The 21,114-nt window shown below is 41.9% G+C and overlaps 1 protein-coding gene across 2 annotated transcripts in view; it reads left to right on the forward strand.

The window, feature by feature from the left end:
- Positions 1-286: 286 nt before the first annotated feature.
- The window catches only part of LOC129840384 (zinc finger protein 804A-like), a 108,621-nt gene continuing 87,793 nt past the window's right edge, over positions 287-21,114 (forward strand). For both annotated transcript variants that reach the window (XR_008757191.1, XM_055908216.1), the window contains exon 1: positions 287-835. Coding sequence is in view for 1 of the 2 variants with exons in the window: in XM_055908216.1 (XP_055764191.1) it covers positions 725-835 (111 nt within the window). In the remaining variant the exon portion in view is untranslated. The remainder of the gene's footprint in view (positions 836-21,114) is intronic.

Genomic DNA, 21,114 nt, shown 5'->3' on the forward strand with positions numbered 1-21,114 from the left:
TTCTTTTGGAACTTCTGTGAGTGTAATGTTTACTGTTCATTTTTGTTTATTTCACTTTCTATATTATCTACTTTGTTTTGCTTTGGCAATGTTAACATTTGTTTCCCATGCCAATCAAGCGCCTTGAATTGATTTGAGAGATAGCCGCTGATTGGCCGGGAAGCGCAGGCTGAGCTAGGAATGTAGGAGAGGTAGCTAGAGTGTGTGACAGCCCCTTCTCCTCCCAGCCCTGGCCATCAGAGTAGAGGGCTCTCAGCCATTGGCTCAGCTGAGCAACACCAAACGCTGTATAAATGCATGCCTGTCGCCACGGTTTGTGGAAACATCCTCTCCCCAGCAGATGCTCGCAGACCGAGCCGGAGCATGAGCACCTCAGCAAGAGATGAATGAGGAAACGAGAGCACGCTGCCGTAGAGAAACGTGCGAGAGAACAGAGAAATAAAGATATAGTGTGCGAGAGGAACACAGAAGCCCAGAGTGTCTGAGCCTTCTGTTTTGATGGGCTGCAGAGTTTGGAGAGTCTCCCCTGTGAGGAGAGAATCTGAAAAAGCCCTCCCACCCTCTCCATCCGCGTCTGGACAGCCCTGACTCTCACGCCTTACTGAGTCCATCCTATGTGTTCTGTGATTAGTGAAGTTGTTTACATCCGCACACTTTACTTGACTTTTTTTCTCTCGCTTGACCAGACAGTGTGCTTTTTGCACATGGAAGCCACTGGTCTCCGATGGCTTGTTACTACATTGTCATCAGCTCCACACACCTCAGCAATGGACACTTCAGGAACATCAAGGGAGTTTTCCGGGGTCCCCTCAATAAGAATGGCAGCAAGAACTTGGTAAGACCTGCACCATCTCATAAACTTCTGAACAAGACAAAATTCTACATTTAACTAATGTTGCATTTTGAACCATATGGATGCATTTATGAAGATATGTGCTATATATAATCCTGTTTGATTGTGTGCTGAGGAAGCCGGCTATTAGTAATTACAACAGTGATAAAGCGTTACAGATCTGGGACTGTGTGATATTACAGAATATCAGCTCTGTAAAAGAGATGATACACACACACACACACACACACACACACACACACACACACACACACACACACACACACGACCAGTCCTTTGAACTTAAAGCTTCAAAGGAAGCCGCACTGTGTCCAAACCACGGACCACTTCATTATCACAAATGACATTATACATGATTATATATTATCCATACTCTGAACAGGGCTCTAGAATTAAAAGATCAGAATAATGCATTAGAACTGCAATGTCTATTGTCTGATGATTTTGGTGAAAAATATGCAGGAAACAATGATACGGAGGCAGCCCTGCAGTGTAATTTAATTACAGTAAATTTCTGGATTCCCGGGAGGAAAATCCCTGCAAAGCTTTCAAAGCGCTAATGAAAATGCACACATTCCCTTGTTCCATTTCTGTCTCTCTCTAGTCCGTATTTACACCTCGCTAAGGCACTCCGGGGGCTTTCCCGGCGGAGGAGCCTCCGCTCTAAAGAAGTGGAATCATATCAGATGAGATATTGATGCACTCACTGTGAGGCTATGAGAAATCACCGCTTAGTAGGAACCCTGTTCCCAGGGTTTAATAGACTAACGCAGCTGGTGTGTGTGTGTTGGGCGTCGTCGCCATCAAACAGCAACAGATTGTCTCCAGTCAACTGGAAAGCAAAAGAGTACACAATCCTCCCTCAGCAGTCTCACTCTATCCAGTTGACAGTTGATTTCTCACTAAAGTCAACACACTTGCAGGCACCTTGTCCATATAACAGTAAGGATCCCACATTTACCATATGCCAGTGGTTTCATTCTAAACATGTGGAATCAATGTGACTACTAAGAAGCCACCTCAATGCGGTGGATAAGGACTCTGATTCTGAGGCACTCGGTAAGACTTAGTGAGATCTCCTGTAATTAGAGCTATGCTACTCTCACTATGCTACCCTCGCTAAGAGTCATCTCACTTACACTTCCCTAGATTATCTATTTAGATATGCACAGCAATAACTTCACTTGTTGCTCTAGCTGTGAATTATATTCTATCCAGGCTATTTATTTAACAGTCTGATTTGCAGATCCTACCTTGTATTTACCTTATGTTTCATGCTACATTATTTGAGTAGTGACATGACTGCAATTCGGGTCAGGTCCCAAGTCCATCCGGATCCAGCTGTATATACAGTTGAAGTCGGAAGTTTACATACACTTAGGTTGGAGTCATTAAAACTCATTTTTAAACCACTCTACAAATTTCTTGTTAACCATCTGTAGTTTTGGCAAGTCGGTTAGGACATTTACTTTGTGCATGTGACACAAGTCATTATTTCCAATAATTGTTTACAGACAGATTATTCTGTATCACAATTCCAGTGGGACAGAAGTTTACATACACTAAGTTGACTGTGCTTTTAAACAGCTTGGAAAATTCCAGAAAATGATGTCATGGCTTTAGAAGCTTCTGATAGGCTAATTGACATCATTTGAGTCAATTGGAGGTGTACCTGTGGATGTATTTCAAGGCCTACCTTCAAACTCATTGCATCTTTGCTTGACATCATGGGAAAATCAAAAGAAATCAGCCAAGACCTCAGAAAAAACATTGTAGACCTCCATAAGTCTGGTTCATCCTTGGGAGCAATTTCCAAACGCCTGAAGGTACCACGTTCATCTGTACAAACAATAGTACGCAAGTATAAACACCATGGGAACACGCAGCCTTCATACCGCTCAGGAAGGAGACGCGTTCTGTCTCCTAGAGATGAACGTACTTTGGTGTGAAAAGTGCAAATCATTCCCAGAACAACAGCAAAGGACCTTGTGCAGATGCTGGAGGAAACAGGTACAACATTATCTATATCCACAGTAAAACGAGTCCTATATCAATGTAACCTGAAAGGCCTCTCAGGAAGGAAGAAGCCACTGCTCCAAAACCCCCATTAAAGAAGCCAGACTACGTTTGCAACTGCACATGGGGTCAAAGATCGTACATTTTGGAGAAATATCCTCTGGTCTGATGAAACAAATATAGAATTGTTTGGCCATAATGACCATCGTTATGTTTGAAGGAAAAAGGGGAAGGCTTGCAAGCCGAAGACACCATCCCAACCGATTTAAATGTCAGGTATTGTGAAAAACTGAATTTAAATGTATTTGGCTAAGGTGTATGTAAACTTCTGACTTCAACTCTAAATACAACAAAATCAAAAGCTACAGGTACATTCATTCATGGTAGCTGAGATCAGACCAGTGCACCTTGCGCTCTAAGAGAAAACTCAGTCTCAGCAACCCAGTGCAGCACCACTCTAAAGGCCCCACTTTGTTATCATTAGCAGAAAATTATATTTTATGCAGTGTAACTGCTGAGCTTGTGAACACTTACCAGAGCCTGTGCTCACAGAGAGTGGCTGATGTGCACCTAACAGCTGATGTGAGAACTGTGTTCCTGAGGAGCGGTGCTCCCTCACACAGCTCTTTTTCAATGTAGAATCTCTGCAAATGATGTAATTTATTTCACGCAATCTCACAATGGCTACAGGACTTGTTTTTGCTTTAGTGGCATACCAGGGCTGCCTGAGGCTACATTATTGATATGTATATTTCCTTTATATAACAGTTATTTCATTTACACATATGGCTTCCAATAATAAAAAACAAAGCTTTTCATATCAACAAATATAAACATTACTTGTGATTATGGTATTTGACTTGGTTCATAATAGGGTTGGGCGATAGCCAGATTTTCATATAGTCATTACCGTCCTTCTCTCATCCCGGGATTTACGGTATTACCGGCTTAGTACACAAGGGGGAGCCATTAAAATGTTTTAAGCCCATTGGGTGTCTATTACCGGAAGAAAATTATCAAAAGTAATAGCGAATTTCCATGGAGGCTGCAAGCTAAATATGCTAATGAGCGCAAACAGATTTTTTCAGTTGTTGCAAAGTCAGGCAGTCCAGCTCATAAAGTTATACATATATAGGTAGGAGCTACCGAATGTAATTTTTGGTGAGTTTTGACATTTACAAGCAATTGTGAATGAGAGACATTGTGTGGAGTCTGGTGTTGCTAGGGCAATTGGCCTGCCTGTTCTGCTCGGAGAAGATGGGGGAGGAGCAGTCGGGCGAGATCTGAGAGGAGAAATCATAAGATAGCAGTAGCAACGGTACAGATAACTCATCCAAAGGGCTTTGACTTCTCAAACATGTTGTAAATGCCCCATAGGGCGGCACACAATTGGCCAAGCGTCGTCCGGGTTTGGCCGGTGTAAGCCGTCATTGTAAATAAGAATTTGTTCTTATCTGACTTGCCTAGTTAAATAAAGGTTAAATAAAAAATATATAAAGAAATTAGTAGCAACGAGGACAGAGTGTTACATGTATGTGTGAATGAAGCTTGTTCACCGTCTGATATGACAGACCCTCCATCTGTTACCCTATGTCAGGTATTCCAAGCAATGCCATCGGGGGTGTGCCAAATAAAATGCGATTTAAATGTATTTATTTTTTATAAAAAACATGTTTTTTTCTTCACATTTTCAAACAGTTACATTTAAATTTTCCAGCGGGCTATACCTTTGGGTGAGTTTTTTCTCGTCTGAGTAGCCTCGTTTCACTGCCAAAAATGTAATTAAATCATCTAGTGTTCAGCGAAATAACAACACATTGTCAAATACAGGTTGACTAGTCAAATAATTAACATCCAATCACATTAACCGCTACTCTCTCGCGGGAAACCTTCAATCTTGCGCAGACATTTAGAAACAAAACATGACAATTTGAAAAATAAGCCACAGGAGTTTTTAGAGCGAGAATAAAGACGACTTTCAAGTAGTAAGACATGTATAAAAGCAACAGATACTATTAATAAGAAGGGGCTAGAAGCGTCTTATATGGTGAGCTACCGAGTGGCAAGGACAGGCCAGCCCCATACTATTGTGGAGGACTTAATTCTTCCTGCTGATGTGGATATGGCTGGGACAATGCTGGGGGGAAAAGTTTTTTTAAAACTATACAGACAATGTCTTCATCAAACATCACTGTTTCACGACATATCAGTGACTTGTCAGGAGATCTTTTGAAACACTTACTGCTTCGCTTACAATCCAGTGAATTCTATGTGTTACAGCTGGATGAGTCAACAGACGTGGCGGGACTGGCATATGTCCATTACATTTATGGGGGGTCAATTAAGCAAGACATCCTCTTCTGCAAACCACTGGAAACTAGGGCAACATGAGCGGATATTTTTAAAACTTCTTCGGCATCGGTGTCCCTTCCACGGGACGTTTGAGCTAACATTGGCTAATGCGATTAGCAAAAGGTTGTAAGTAACAAGAACATTTCCCAGGATATAGACATACCTGATATTGGCTTAAAGCTTAAATTCTTGTTAATCTAACTGCACTGTCCAATTTACAGTAGCCATTACAGTGAAAGAATACCATGCTATTGTTTGAGGCGAGTGCACAATTTTGAACATAAAACATTATAAATAAACAAATTAGGCATATTGGAGCAGTTTTGATACAACGTTTTGAACAGAAATGCAATGGTTCATTGGATCAGTCTAAAACTTTGCACATACACTGCTGCCTTCTAGTGGCCAAAATGTGTATTGCACCTGGGCTGGATTAATACATTTTGGCCTTTCTCTTGCATTTCAAAGATGATGGTACAATTTTCTTTGAAAAGAACGGTTGTTTTTTCTTTGTATTATCTTTTACCAGATCTATTGTGTTATATTCTCCTACATTCCTTTCAAATTTCCAGACGTCAAAGTGTTTCCTTTCAAATGGTACCAAGAATATGCATATCCTTGCTTCAAGGCCTGAGCTACAGGCAGTTAGATTTGAGTATGTCATTTCAGGCGAACATTTTTAAAAAAGGGGCAGATCCTTAAGAGGATAACCCCTTCATGCCCTGCCTCCAGTCCACTTACCAACATCTGAACAAGAAAGCCTCATCGAAATTGAAACAAGCGGTTCTGTGAAAATTGAATTTCAAATCAAAGTTTATTTGTCACATGCGCCGAATACAACAGTGTAATGCTTACTTAATTTAATTAGAAGCCACTGCCAGATTTCTGGATAGGTCTGCGCTGAGAGTTTCTTGCCTTGGCAAATTGCGCTGTCAAGACAATGATGCCCTTTGCAACCACGTACCTATGTGAGAGTGGATTCTCGACCTTCACTAGGATGAAAACTAAATACAGGCACAGACTGTGTGTGGAAAATGATTTAAGAGATTCTCTCCAATACAACCCAACATTGCAGAGTTATGTGCATTCTTTCAAGCACACCCTTCTCATTAACTTCACTGCGCTAGGGATCCCTTTTACGGGATCACTTTCCTAAACAACCGCTATGCAATTACAAGTGAAATATACCAAAACACAGTTTATCTTGTTGTTAATCCACCTATCGTGTCAGATTTTGAATATATACTTTACAGTGAAAGAAATCCAAGCTTTTGTGAGTGTATCAATCAATGCCCAGCGCTGTCATTGTAAATAAGATTTTGTTCTTAACTGACTTGCCTAGTTAAATAAAAGGTAAATAAAAAATACAAATGTATACCGGGGAACACTGCCTTGACATGCTGTCACGTTACCGAGGACACTGAAGGAGTGTGCGAGGTGCGCGTAGGCGTTCACACATCTCTCACCTCTGTCAAACCCCGAGAATATTGTAGGAGGACGGCAAGCGAGCCACCATTGCCGCATAAGTCAATTAGCCTCCTCTCTCTTTCTCTTCCCCATCATTTCTGTGCTTCAGAGCCCCTGATTGCCACACTAATGAGCTAGGTCTGAGGAGCACATTCAGCTTCACACTTTTTGAAGAGAGCGAGAACTCCCCTCTCCTCTCCAGAGAGGTGTTTGAAGTCTATATTGGCAGTGGTTAGTTATTCATGTGTCCTCGCCTTCATTTTCTGGGCAATATGCGACAGGTGGAGTTCTCCTTCCACACATAATGACAGTTTTGATGTACCTTCATTAGAGGTGGGACTACCCTTTAGTGATGCTGAGAGCTAAATAGAGTGAAAACTATATTCTATATGTTTGGCCTTGTGTAATGGAACACGCATTGGGATGTAGGAGCTCATTAATGGTAATGGTTTTATTGAAGACACTACATATAATGTATACCAGAGTAAACATGTGAACAGTTGAAGAAGAGTCAGAAGTTTACATACAATTAGGTTGGAGTCATTAAAACTCGTTTTTCAACCAATCCACACATTTCTTGTTAACAAACTATAGTTTTGGCAAGTCGGTTAGGACATCTACTTTTTGCATGACACAAGCAATTGTTGTTAACAGACAGATTAATTCACTGTATCACAATTCTAGTGGGTCAGAAGTTAACATACACTATGTTGACTGTGCCTTTAAAAAGCTTGGAAAATTACAGAAAATGTCATGGATTTAGAAGCTTCTGATAGGCTAATTGACATCATTTGAGTCTATTGGAGGTGTACCTGTGGATGTATTTCAAGGCCTACCTTTAAACTCAGTGCCTCTGCTTGACATCATGGGAAAATCAAAAGAAATCAGCCAAGACCTCAGAAATGTCTGGTTCATCCTTGGGAGCAATTTCCAAACGCCTGAAGGTACCACGTTCATCTGTACAAACAATTGTACGCAAGTAAATACACCATGGGACCACTCTGCCGTCATACTGCTCAGAAAGGAGATGTGTTCTGTCTCCTAAAGATGAACGTACCTTGGTGCGAAAAATGCAAATCAATCCCAGAACAACAGCAATGGACCTTGTGAAAACGGGTACAAAAGTATCTACATCCACAGTAAAACAAGTCCTATATCGACATAACCTGAAAGGCCGCTCAGCAAGGAAGAAGCCACTGCTCCAAAACCGCCATTATAAAGCCAGATTATGGTTTTCAACTGCACATGGGGACAAAACTTTTTGGAAAAATGTCCTCTGGTCTGGTGAAACAAGAATAGAACTGGTTGGCCATAATGACCATTGTTATGTTTGGAGGAAAAAGGGGGAGCTTGCAAGCCGAAGAACACCATCCCAACCGTGAAGCACGGGGTGTCAGCATCATGTTGTGGGGGTGCTTTGCTGCAGGAGGGACTGGTGCACTTCACAAAATAGATGGCTTCATGAGGAGGAAAATTACGTGGATATGTTGAAGCAACATCTCAAGACATCAGTCAGGAAGTTAAAGCTTGGTCACAAATAGGTCTTCCAAATGAACAATGACCCCAAGCATACTTCCAAGGTTGTGGCAAAATGGCTTAAGGACAACAAAATCAAGGTATTGGAGAGGCCATCACAAAGACCTGACCTCAACCCCATAGAAAACTTGTGGGCAAAACTGAAAAGGTGTGTGCGAGCAAGGCGGCCTACAAACCTGACTCCGTTACACCAGCTCTGTCAGGAGGAATGGGCCAATTCTGGGAAGCTTGTGGAAGGCTATCCGAAACATTTAACCTAAGTTAAACAATTTAAAGGCAATGCTACCAAATACTAACTGAGTGTATGTCAACATCTGACCCACTGGGAATGCGAAGAAAGAAAAAAAGCTGAAATAAATCTTTCTCTTTACTATTATTTTGACATTTCACATTCTTAAAATAAAGTGATGATCCTAACTGACCTAAGACAGGGAATTTTTACTAGGATTAACTCTCAGGAATTGTGAAAATCTAAGTTTAAATGTATTTGGCTAAGGCGTATGTAAACTTCTGACTTCAACTATCTATATATATATATATATACACTGCTCAAAAAAATAAAGGGAACACTTAAACAACACAATGTAACTCCAAGTCAATCACACTTCTGTGAAATCAAACTGTCCACTTAGGAAGCAACACTGACTGACAATAAATTTCACATGCTGTTGTGCAAATGGAATAGACAAAAGGTGGAAATTATAGGCAATTAGCAAGACACCCCCAATAAAGGAGTGATTCTGCAGGTGGTGACCACAGACCACTTCTCAGTTCCTATGCTTCCTGGCTGATGTTTTGGTCACTTTTGAATGCTGGCGGTGCTTTCACTCTAGTGGTAGCATGAGACGTAGTCTACAACCCACACAAGTGGCTCAGGTAGTGCAGCTCATCCAGGATGGCACATTAATGCGAGCTGTGGAAAGAAGGTTTGCTGTGTCTGTCAGCGTAGTGTCCAGAGCATGGAGGCGCTACCAGGAGACAGGCCAGTACATCAGGAGACGTGGAGGAGGCCGTAGGAGGGCAACAACCCAGCAGCAGGACCGCTACCTCCGCCTTTGTGCAAGGAGGAGCACTGCCAGATCCCTGCAAAATGACCTCCAGCAGGCCATATATATATATTGTTCATGTAAATGCTGTATATAAAAGTACCACATATACTATTCAAAATGTATGTATCAAAAGCAAAAATGTGGAGTTAATATGTATTTAATAAAATAAATACAAATTACTGGCACTGGCTAATGACTGGGAAAAAACTGACTTCTTTAAACAGTATTACACCACATTGCGTGGGTGCCTGCGTATGTGTATGCATGTGTGCTTGCATGCTTGTGTGTGTGTACATGCGTCTTTTTGTTTGTAATGATTATTGTATCGTTATGATCATTGGAGCAGTAATCATGAAATTATTTCTAGTTAAAAAAATTGGTTGAATGGTTAGGTGGTATGCAGATGTTTTTTACACCACTTTTTAGCAACCAGAAAAATATATTTTCCTTGGTGTAATGTGTCGCTTCAACCAATATAAAATATTTGCCAGGCATGAAAAAGGCATGATGCTGTTAGGAAAGTGATAACTTTACTTGTTTTAAATCTGATAATTTTATGTAACTTGAAACAGATTCCAACAGCAAAGTTCTATTATTTGACATCCCATTATCATGACACAAGGCGAGACCCAGATGCAGATGGTTGGAGTCTTACAATATTTGTTAATCCGATAGGGAAGGCAAGAGAATGGTCGTGGACAGCCAAAAGGGTCAAAACCAGTTCAGAGTCCAAAAGGTACCGAAGGGCAGGCAGAATCAAGGGCAGGCCAGGCAGGATGATCAGGCAGGCGGGAACAAAGTGCAGAGTCAGGCAGGGATCAAAACCAGGAAGACTATCTAAAAGAGAATAGGAAAAAGGATTACGGTAAAAACACGCTGGTTGACTTGACTAACGTACAAGACAAACTGGCAAAGCGAGACAGGAAACACAGGGATAAATACACTTGGGAAAACAAGCGACACCTGGAGGGGGTGGAGACAATAACGAGGACAGGTGAAACTGATAGGGGTGTGACACCCATGGCAAATGCTGTGCTGCTGTGGTATGTCCCTTGCCTTTATAGGTAGGTTGCTTTCCAAATAGCACCCTGTTCTCTACATAATGCATATTTTTGCACTATAAAGGCAATAGCATGCCATTGGGGATGCACCCGTATGTAGGGCATTGAGGAGTGATAACAGATCCCGAGCTGTTCATAGGGGGTTAATGGGGGTCACTCCTTAGGCTTACAGGGTGACTCTCTTGGGTTCATGTCCCCCTCTAGAATAGTGAGAGAGATGTGCTACACCGACAACATTTACCTGACCCCTGTACATGCTTCATACACACTTACATTTCTGTTTCTCTCAAAGAAAGATTCCTGGGGTGCTATATTCCCCAGGTGTCTGGAGTTCTAAGATGATTTTCAGATCAACCTAGAGTCATACTCCTGCATACACACACTCTGGGAAAAACCGTCCCCTATTAGAGCTCCTTGCTGAAATAATCACTTGAATCACTTGATTCAGCAGCAGTAATAGTAATATGGCCTCCATTGAATTTAGCATTTGCAAGATCCCAAAGTTAACAATACATGGGTACAAAAACATACTATTTACTCAGAGATTTCTTTCTCGTGTCATTTATTTTCCAGTTTCAGAAACAAACCAGCACTTTGCAACACATCACAGTGAGACATTACAGTGACTCTTTGCTGGCGATTGCAAAGAGAGAGCTAGCTTGGGAGGCATACATCAGTTCATCAGCCTCAATCGAAATGGTATATTGTATATTTATTAGTCTGAAGAATGGCTTGAATAAGTATTAGTCAGCAATGGAGGGTAGGCAGGAGCACCAACATACGGGGTGATATGAATATGACCCAGTGTGTACGGGGTACAACACCAGTGTGATCCATAGCATACATGAGTAGGCAACGTCCAACTGTTGTGTTTCTGTGACATTAGTACAAATTAGTTTGATTGCAACGAATTCATGCTGATTTAAGCATGTGACTCAAAGCTAGCGCCTCTTCCCAGCGGGCAAAACTGGTTGTAATGATGTCTTTCCTGAGATCATGGTGAAAATACTGGTTTTATAGGAGGTTTTGTTTGTCATTTTAGCAAGCAGAAAAAACATTTACCATAATCTGGTTATTTGACCATATAGCAACCAAAGTATGACATCTGTCACAAGACATCTTGTTCTTGTCAAGTAAAATATGTTTACCTGGTTGTAACAGAGTACAGTTGGTTGTAGTCTGTTGAAATTATGTTCAGAACTCAAAAATAATGAGTGCATTGCAAGCAACGGGCAGAATGTAGCGCTGCGCTACATATTACCGCTAGATTTCATAAAACGCGTCTCGGTCAAATTAGCAATATTTGAATATTTTATTTAGATGGGTAAGGAAGTACGGCCAGGCGAGCCAGCCCATAATGTCGGCCCTGAGTGATTATGCATTGGAATCCGTAAGGCTAATGAATTTAAAAAATACTTATTAGAGTAGCCTGTGAGAATATAGAAGTAGTAGGCCTATATTTCATTCAAACATTTCACCTTAAATGTCAAAATAATATTACCATACATTTTCATTTGATAAATATAGATTATTTACTGTAACTCAATCCCAATTGTCTTGATTTAGTTACACATCTTAAATATGTACAGTCCAGGGATATTTCCCCCCCGATCTTGATAAGAAATATATGTTTTAATTTACAACAGTTGTATTTAATGGATTACATGAATTGGAAAATAAATCAAATAATAAGAGTAGGCTACACCAGCATTAGTTTTCCATTCATATAATGTGTCAGGCAAATTTCCACAGTCGATTTGCGGTGGTAAATAAGGAAATACTTTATTTAAGTTGTACGGAATGATTGGGAAATATATGAATCGCCCATCAAAAAGTAGGACTAAATTGTTCAGATGATAATAACCACCAGAAGGCGAACTTATCTTGAAAGACTGGTAGCAAGCAGGACTAAGGTAACACCGACATCAGCTTTTAGGGAGCGGTAATAAGGTGACCAGTAATGGTTGCAATTCAAATCAGCTGTGCAGGTGAATTTAGCACGTATTTATGGTTTGACCAGAGATCAGTTTGCAATTATCTGGTGGCCGTCGATGGTTGCAATAGGCCCTATGTAAATAAAGTGGCGATAAGCAGTTGAAACATTACTAATTTATAATTCCAAACCTGCAGATTGCCCCTTCCCCTATGTGCCAAATGTTGCCCTCTGAGTTTGAGTATAAAGCCAAAGCGCGGAAAAGACAAACACTAGAGGGAAGGAAGTCTGACTGCAACCTGTCCATTGCTCAGCTAATGGAATATAAATTGATTAAAGTGGTGCTAAACTTACTGATTTGGCCTACTTTTTTTGCTTGCTCATTAAGAAACGCAGCGGCCATGACTAAAGCCAAACAAGAGATGTCTTGGGGGTGTAGTTTAAAGTGGGTGTCTGTTAGCTGTGTGTTCGTATGTGGCAAGCGTTTTTACATTCATTCTACCAAAACAGTACACAGTTACAGTCACACACCCGTCTACATGACTTGAAACAGTCGAACCAGGTCTTGTCTTGGAGTCGCTTATGCTAGCTAGTGCTCGCCAACTTCTTCGCCAATTAGCTTCAGCCGGCTGGTGTGCAACAGTGGCAAAGTTGGTTTGACTTTGGATAGCCTTTCTCCGTGGCTCGTTAGGGACCGTGTGGAGGATGAATCAGAATTAGTTGGGTAACATAGATAAATAACATGTTTTATTTACACAATATACTTATGTGAGATACTTGTCATTAGAATGTCTCCCTTTGGACTATAATGTTGGCAGTTGCACTTTCCCCTTCTCAGCTAGAGAAAAGTCACTTGGGGCCCAGAGAGGGGAGAGGTCAGGCTTGTGTTTTACATGTCTGGTAATATGCAGAATATCAGAAAGGGAGAGGTCAGAATGGAACATTGTCTTCATATGTGAATGTATCTGTTAAACCATGTGAAGGGATGGCGTGATTAAGGGGGTACCAATTATCTCTTGGCTCCACAATGTCTGTACGCCAGTCACGCCCTCCTTTTCCCATTGGGGGGAGGAGTATGGCAGTGTCTGGAACCATTGTATGTCCCCTCTGATGTTGCACTTATCTTGAGATAGTATATGACCTAGAGGCTCACTCCCCTCAGTGAGCTTGTCCAGGAGTGGGGTGAACTTGAGATGGGCATATCTAGAGTTGACAATTGATATATGCCATTAGATAAGTTGGTGTTTTTGTACTATGAAGTACCAGGAACAAGATTAGAACCTCGTCTTAGAGACCAAACTGAACGATAATTTATAGCTAATGCTATCTGGCTATGGGATACTCCTTTCTCAAGTAAAAGGCACTTTGTGAAGTTGTCCTAAGATCTGTGGTTTGTCATGTAAGTTGAGAGGGGTGTATCTTGGCTATAAAAGATCTTGGTATTCTTTTGTAGGGACTCTCAGAATTCATTGTAGACACTGAATTGATCTGAGAGTCAAAGGGCTATTGTAAAGCTCATAACATATTATTAAAGATGAAATTTAAGTATAACTCTGACTGGTGTGTGGTTTGTAACTCTCCTCATTTGGTAATACAGGAAATTGCCACGACAACCGTCAATAAATTACAGAATGTAAATGGAACAATATTTTCATGTTGCATACACATTTTAGTTGTCTCATTAAATGCTTTCAATATTTGTACATTCATTTCTACAATTTATAGTTGGTTTGAGGTTTTTAATAAGTTATTGAAATTTGGAGCTATTGAAATTGTTTAATATTCTCCCATGTACATTGTGTAATTTACTGATGGTTCCTAACTAGCCTCATAGGGATATCAAATGTCAAACCAAATTGACCATGGTAATTATGATCGGTCGCATTCAGTTGCACTTCGAATTGATAAGTACTTGGATGCTGCCAGCTGTGAGCATGTGGGCAGGATTGAAATAAACCCAACCCAAGGAAAACTGTTACACTTCATTCCGGGATATATCTTTTTTCCTAATTATCTCACAAATCTCTTTTCATCCTAACAATGCAGAGTAAAAAAACGCAAATAAGAAAACTAAAAGGAAATATTAACACAATAAAATAACAATAACAAGGAATACTGGTACTGAGTCAATGTGCAGGGGTACGAGTTGAGGTAATTGAGGTAATATGTACATGTAGGTAAGTGTAAAAGTGACTGGGAAATCAGGATAGATAGCAGCAGCGTATGTGAAGAGTGTAAAAGTATGTCTGTTTGTATGTATGTGTGTGTTGGAGTGCCAGTCTGGGTATCCATTTGATTAACTGTTCAGCAGTTATGGCTTGGGGGTAGAAGCTGTTCAGGAGCCTTTTGGTTCCAGACTTGATGCTCTGGTACTGCTTGCTGTGAGGTAGCAGAGTGAACAGCCTATGACCTGGCTGGAGTCTTTTACTATTTTTAGGACCTTCCTCTGACACCGCCTGGTATAGAGGTTCTGGATGGCAGGGAGCTTGGCCCCAGTGATGTACTGGGCTGTACACACTACCCTCTGTAGCACCTTGTGGCCGGATGCCAAGCTGTTGCCATACCAAGTGGTGATGCAGCCATTCAATATGCTTTCAATGGTGCAGCTGTAGAACCTTTTGAGGATCTGAGGGCCCAATCTTTTCAGCCTCCTGAGGGGAAGAGGCATTGTCCTGCCCAAATCACGACTGTGTTGGTGTGCTTGGACCATGACAGGTCCTTAGTGATGTGGACACTTGGGAATTTGTGTGACCTTAAACACTTAAGTACCTCTAGTTAAATGTCCCATTGGTATCTGGACAATATTATGTTGTTGTCTTGTGTGGATATTCCATGCTGTGGTCTAGTAGCAATGATGAGGAGACTCATGCTCACTCAGTCCTCTTAACTGAATACAATACTGATGCAGCTCTCATCATCATTAACTACTACATTACTGCACCTCGTGCCTTTCGCTCTGTTCTGCTTGCCTCTAGCATCTTTGCTGAAAAGTGCACTTTGCTCAGTTGGATATGGCAGGGCCATGTCCTAGCTCAAGACCAAAAATGTAATACAAATTAGGCTACACAAAGGTAGACTAAAATCATTCCAAACCCGATTAAAATGCAACAGCTGTATATCGTATTGAAGGGCTGGCTTTAGGACCATGCAAAGCATCACTCGGAGAGAAGCTGGAACTTTAACAGTGCCAGACAGTTTGCTGTCCCAGTCAACCATTTAGGCAGTGCGTTGATCACTTTCAATTTGATATCTGCATTTGAACTCAACCTTGTAAGCCTCGCAGCCAGCTGTTTTATGCACCTGTTACTTTCACATCAATGTCGACATAGGCACATCCAATAGGCTGGGGAAGATAAGCTTCCCCTAAAATAAATGGAATTAAATTAGCCAAAATTAGCTAAATAATTACTTGTGGCTACACATAAATAAATTAAATAATTCAAAGTACTACACCAGAGAGCATGATTTGGCCACAGAGGATCATTAGCTTATTTTAAGAGTGCAAATAGCCTACCAAATAGCTGATTGTTGAGTTGCAATAGTCAGTGTAAAGTAGTTATATAGGCCTAGGCCTATCGGAATATTTCAAAATCCGATCATAGGAAAAACATAGCCATTTGATTTCTAAACTATTGCTGAAAAGAGAAGACAGAGAAAATACTCTATAACAATTCTCAACTCCCAATTGAGTGAAGAGTAGTATCTTGGCACCAGCGGAGAGCATCGACCATATCCCCAGTGAGTGCATGCATATTCACTGTCTTTACCATTGAATTCAACTTCCGGCGCCGACCAAGATGGCCGCCTCGCTTCGCGTTCCTTGGAAAATATGCAGTATTTTGTTTTTTTATGTGTTATTCCTTACATTGGTACCCCAGGTAATCTTAGGTTTCATTACATACAGTCGGGAGGAACTACTGAATATAAGAGCAACGTCAACTCACCATCATTCCAACCAGGAATATGACTTTCCCGAAACGGATCCAGTGTTTTGCCTTCCACCCAATACAATGGATCTGATCCCAGCCGGCGACCCTATGCGACGCCGTAAAAGGGGCAAACGTAGCGGTCTCCTGGTCAGGCTTCGGAGACGGGCACATCGCGCTCCACTCCCTAGCATACTACTCGCCAATGTCCAGTCTCTTGACAATAAGGTTGATGAAATCCGAGCAAGGGTAACATTCCAGAGAGACATCAGAGATTGTAACGTTCTCTGCTTCACGGAAACATGGCTAACTCAAGAGACGCTAACGGAGTCGGTGCAGCCAGCTGGTTTCTTCACGCATCGCGCCGACAGAAACATACATCTTTCTGGTAAGAAGAGGGGCGGGGGGGTATGCCTTATGATTAACGAGACGTGGTGTGATCATAACAACATACAGGAACTCAAGTCATTCTGTTCACCTGATCTAGAACTCCTCACAATCAAATGTCGACCGCATTATCTACCAAGGGAATTCTCTTCGATTATAATCACAGCCGTATATATACCCCCCCCCAAGCAGACACATCGATGGCCCTGAACGAACTTTATCTGATTCTTTGTAAACTGGAAACCACACACCCTGAGGCTGCATTCATCGTAGCTGGGGATTTTAACAAGGCCAATCTGAAAACAAAACTCCCTAAATTTTATCACCATATCGATTGTGCTACCAGGGCTGGTAAAACCTTGGATCATTGTTATACTAACTTCCGCGACGCATATAAGGCCCTCCCCCGCCCTCCTTTCGGAAAAGCTGACCACGACTCCATTTTGTTGCTTCCAGCCTACAAACAGAAACTAAAACAACAAGCTCCCTCGCTCAGGTCTGTTCAACGCTGGTCCGACCAATCTGATTCCACGCTTCAAGACTGCTTCGATCACGCGGATTGGAATATGTTCCGCATTGCGTCCAACAACAACATTGACGAATATGCTGATTCGGTGAGCGAGTTCATTAGAAAGTGCATTGACGATGTCGTACCCACAGCAACGATTAAAACATTCCCAAACCAGAAACCGTGGATTGACGGCAGCATTCGCGTGAAACTGAAAGCGCGAACCACTGCTTTTAATCAGGGCAAGGTGACCGGAAACATGACCGAATACAAACAGTGTAGCTATTCTCTCCGCAAGGCAATCAAACTAGCTAAGTCCCAGTACAGAGACAAAATAGAGTCGCAATTCAATAGCTCAGACACAAGAGGTATGTGGCAGGGTCTACAGTCAATCACGGATTACAAAAAGAAAACCAGCCCCGTCGCGGACCAGGATGTCTTGCTCCCAGACAGGCTTAATAACTTTTTTGCTCGCTTTGAGGACAATACAGTGCCACTGACACGGCCCGCTACCAAAACCTGCGGGCTCTCCTTCACTGCAGCCGAGGTGAGTAAAACATTTAAACGTGTTAACCCTCGCAAGGCTGCAGGCCCAGACGGCATTCCCAGCCGCGTCCTCAGAGCATGCGCAGACGGTGTGTTTACGGACATATTCAATCAATCCTTATCCCAGTCTGCTGTTCCCACATGCTTCAAGAGGGCAACCATTGTTCCTGTTCCCAAGAAAGCTAAGGTAACTGAGCTAAACGACTACCGCCCCGTAGCACTCACTTCCGTCATCATGAAGTGCTTTGAGAGACTAGTCAAGGACCATATCACCTCCACCCTACCGGACACCCTAGACCCACTCCAATTTGCTTACCGACCCAATAGGTCCACAAACGACGCAATCGCAACCACACTGCACACTGCCCTAACCAATCTGGACAAGAGGAATACCTATGTGAGAATGCTGTTCATCGACTACAGCTCAGCATTTAACACCATAGTACCCTCCAAACTCGTCATCAAGCTCGAGACCCTGGGTCTCGACCCCGCCCTGTGCAACTGGGTCCTGGACTTCCTGACGGGCCGCCCCCAGGTGGTGAGGGTAGGTAACAACATCTCCACCCCGCTGATCCTCAACACTGGGGCCCCACAAGGGTGCGTTCTGAGCCCTCTCCTGTACTCCCTGTTCACCCACGATTGCGTGGCCATGCACGCCTCCAACTCAATCATCAAGTTTGCGGATGCCACTACAGTGGTAGGCTTGATTACCAACAACGACGAGACGGCCTACAGGGAGGAGGTGAGGGCCCTCAGTGTGGTGTCAGGAAAATAACCTCACACTCAACGTCAACAAAACAAAGGAGATGATTGTGGACTTCAGGAAACAGCAGAGGGAGCACCCCCCTATCCACATCGACGGGTCAGTAGTGGAGAAGGTGGAAAGTTTTAAGTTCCTCGGTGTACACATCACGGAGAAACTGAATTGGTCCACCCACACAGACAGCGTTGTGAAGAAGGCGCAGCAGCGCCTCTTCAACCTCAGGAGGCTGAAGAAATTTGGCTTGTCACCAAAAGCACTCACAAACTTCTCCAGATGCACAATCGAGAGCATCCTGTCGGGCTGTATCACCGCCTGGTACGGCAACTGCTCCGCCCACAACCGTAAGGCTCTCCAGAGGGTAGTGAGGTCTGCACAACGCATCACCGGGGGCAAACTACCTGCCCTCCAGGACACCTACACCACCCGATGTCACAGGAAGGCCATAAAGATCATCAAGGACAACAACCACCCAAGCCACTGCCTGTTCACCCCGCTATCATCCAGAAGGCGAGGTCAGTACAGGTGCATCAAAGCAGGGACCGAGAAACTGAAAAACAGCTTCTATCTCAAGGCCATCAGACTGTTAAACAGCCACCACTAACATTGAGCGGCCGCTGCCAACATACTGACTCAGCTCCAGCCACTTTAATAATGGGAATTGATGGAAATTATGTAAAAATGTACCACTAGCCACTTTAAACAATGCCACTTAATATAATGTTTACATACCCTACATTACTCATCTCATATGTATATGTATATACTGTACTCTATATCATCTACTGCATCTTGCCATCTTTATGTAATACATGTATCACTAGCCACTTTAAACTATGCCACTTTATGTTTACATACCCTACATTACTCATCTCATATGTATATACTGTACTCTATACCATCTACTGCATCTTGCCTATGCCGTTCTGTACCATCACTCATTCATATATCTTTATGTACATATTCTTTATCCCTTTGCACTTGTGTGTATAAGGTAGTAGTTGTGGAATTGTTAGGTTAGATTACTTGTTGGTTATTAATGCATTGTCGGAACTAGAAGCACAAGCATTTCGCTACACTCGCATTAACATCTGCTAACCATGTGTATGTGACAAATAAAAATTGATTTGATTTGATTTGAATCAGTAGACCTATCACTGGAATGTTTTTTGAAGGACAATCATTTCCTCCTCCAGGCTAGATAAATGTCAAATTGTACAATTTGTGTCTCCACATTTTGTAGGTCTAGATGAGATGGTTGCATTCAAGACAAGGTCACTTTTACTGATCTGTTAATTAATCAGTAGCCATGTTTCCATCCACAGTTTTTATGCAAGAAGTCCTACTGAATTTTAAAAAATCACAACAGCTCTGATGGAAACAGGAAGTTCCTAGTACAATTTTATAAATGCCAACAGATAATCTGTTTGATTTACATGGTGGGATCATTTTGTGTCTGTAAAATTAATTATGCGACAAATGGTGGTGGAAACGTCTTTATGCGCAAAATTGGATGTAAAAGCCATTATATTGAACTAAACTTGGGAGTCATGTGATGCTATGCTGGGTGGTCCTCTATACAGTTTATTAGGCTAAGATGAAATCATTTATGATGAGCTTCAGAAGGTGGTGAAAGTGCAGGGTGATCTTGAAGCTCTTTTCCAATAAATATTGAAGGTCTGATTCTGGTGGCATAATGATCGATACTTGATCGACACAACAAATGTTCTCGCTGTTATCCATAATAATCTCATTATGTAGACTAGCCTACACGCACAGCCTTCCTGCACTGTATCTGCAAGCTGTTGGCTTGTGCCAAGACCAGAGTAGGCACATTTGCTATTTAATTTCAACAGTTTTTGTGACAAAACTATAAGCAGAGTTGAAAATGTGATGGAAACGCACTGAACTTTAGATTTTTTTTACATTAATCCTTTTTCGCTTAAGTTGGTTTTGTGTGCACTACGTCATCACGCACTGATTTTTATCTGCAAAAAAGTCAGTTTGGTGGAAAAACCGCTGGTGGGAAAATGCACATATTTTCTTCATGTGAATTTTAGAATATTCGCATGAAAATCTGTTGCGAATTGGATGGAAACCTAACTAGTGTTAGCAGAGTAGGCTATTCATTTGTGCCCTATGTCTCCAGTCATATAAAGTGTAGTAGAATTGCATGAAATGTGTTTATAATGGTTTATGATGAAACAGCTGATTGGCTGCTTTTTAGGCAATTGAGAAATAAATGGACCGGAGGAATAAAAAAGGCAAAATCTAGGTATTTTCTTAGTGCTATGACAGAGTCTACTGGTGATCCCTCTAAATTCTGGAAAACTGTTAACTCACTTAAACAAGGAAACTCCTTGACTTCCCTGCCAAAGCAAATTACATCGGAAACTGGGATCATCAGTGACCGAATTTAAATTTGTGATGTTTTTAATAAGTACTTTATTTCTGCTGGTTTTCTTTTTGAAAGAAAAAATGGCCAACATGATCCTGACCGGTCTATTGTTTCAGCCCTCGGCCCCCCGCTGATGTGGAAAAGAGTAAGCCGGTTTTTAATTTCCAAAAAGTCACAGAAATTAGGTCTTATCTGTACTATCTGCTATAGATTCTAAGACATCTTTAGGCGCTGACAATCTGGATCCATATATACTCAAGTGTGCGGCACCTATCATTGCAAAGGCAGTGACCCATATTTTTTATCAAACATTAGATGTAGG

This window comes from Salvelinus fontinalis, chromosome 41 (assembly GCF_029448725.1).
Source record: "Salvelinus fontinalis isolate EN_2023a chromosome 41, ASM2944872v1, whole genome shotgun sequence".
Classification (NCBI taxonomy): domain Eukaryota; kingdom Metazoa; phylum Chordata; class Actinopteri; order Salmoniformes; family Salmonidae; genus Salvelinus; species Salvelinus fontinalis.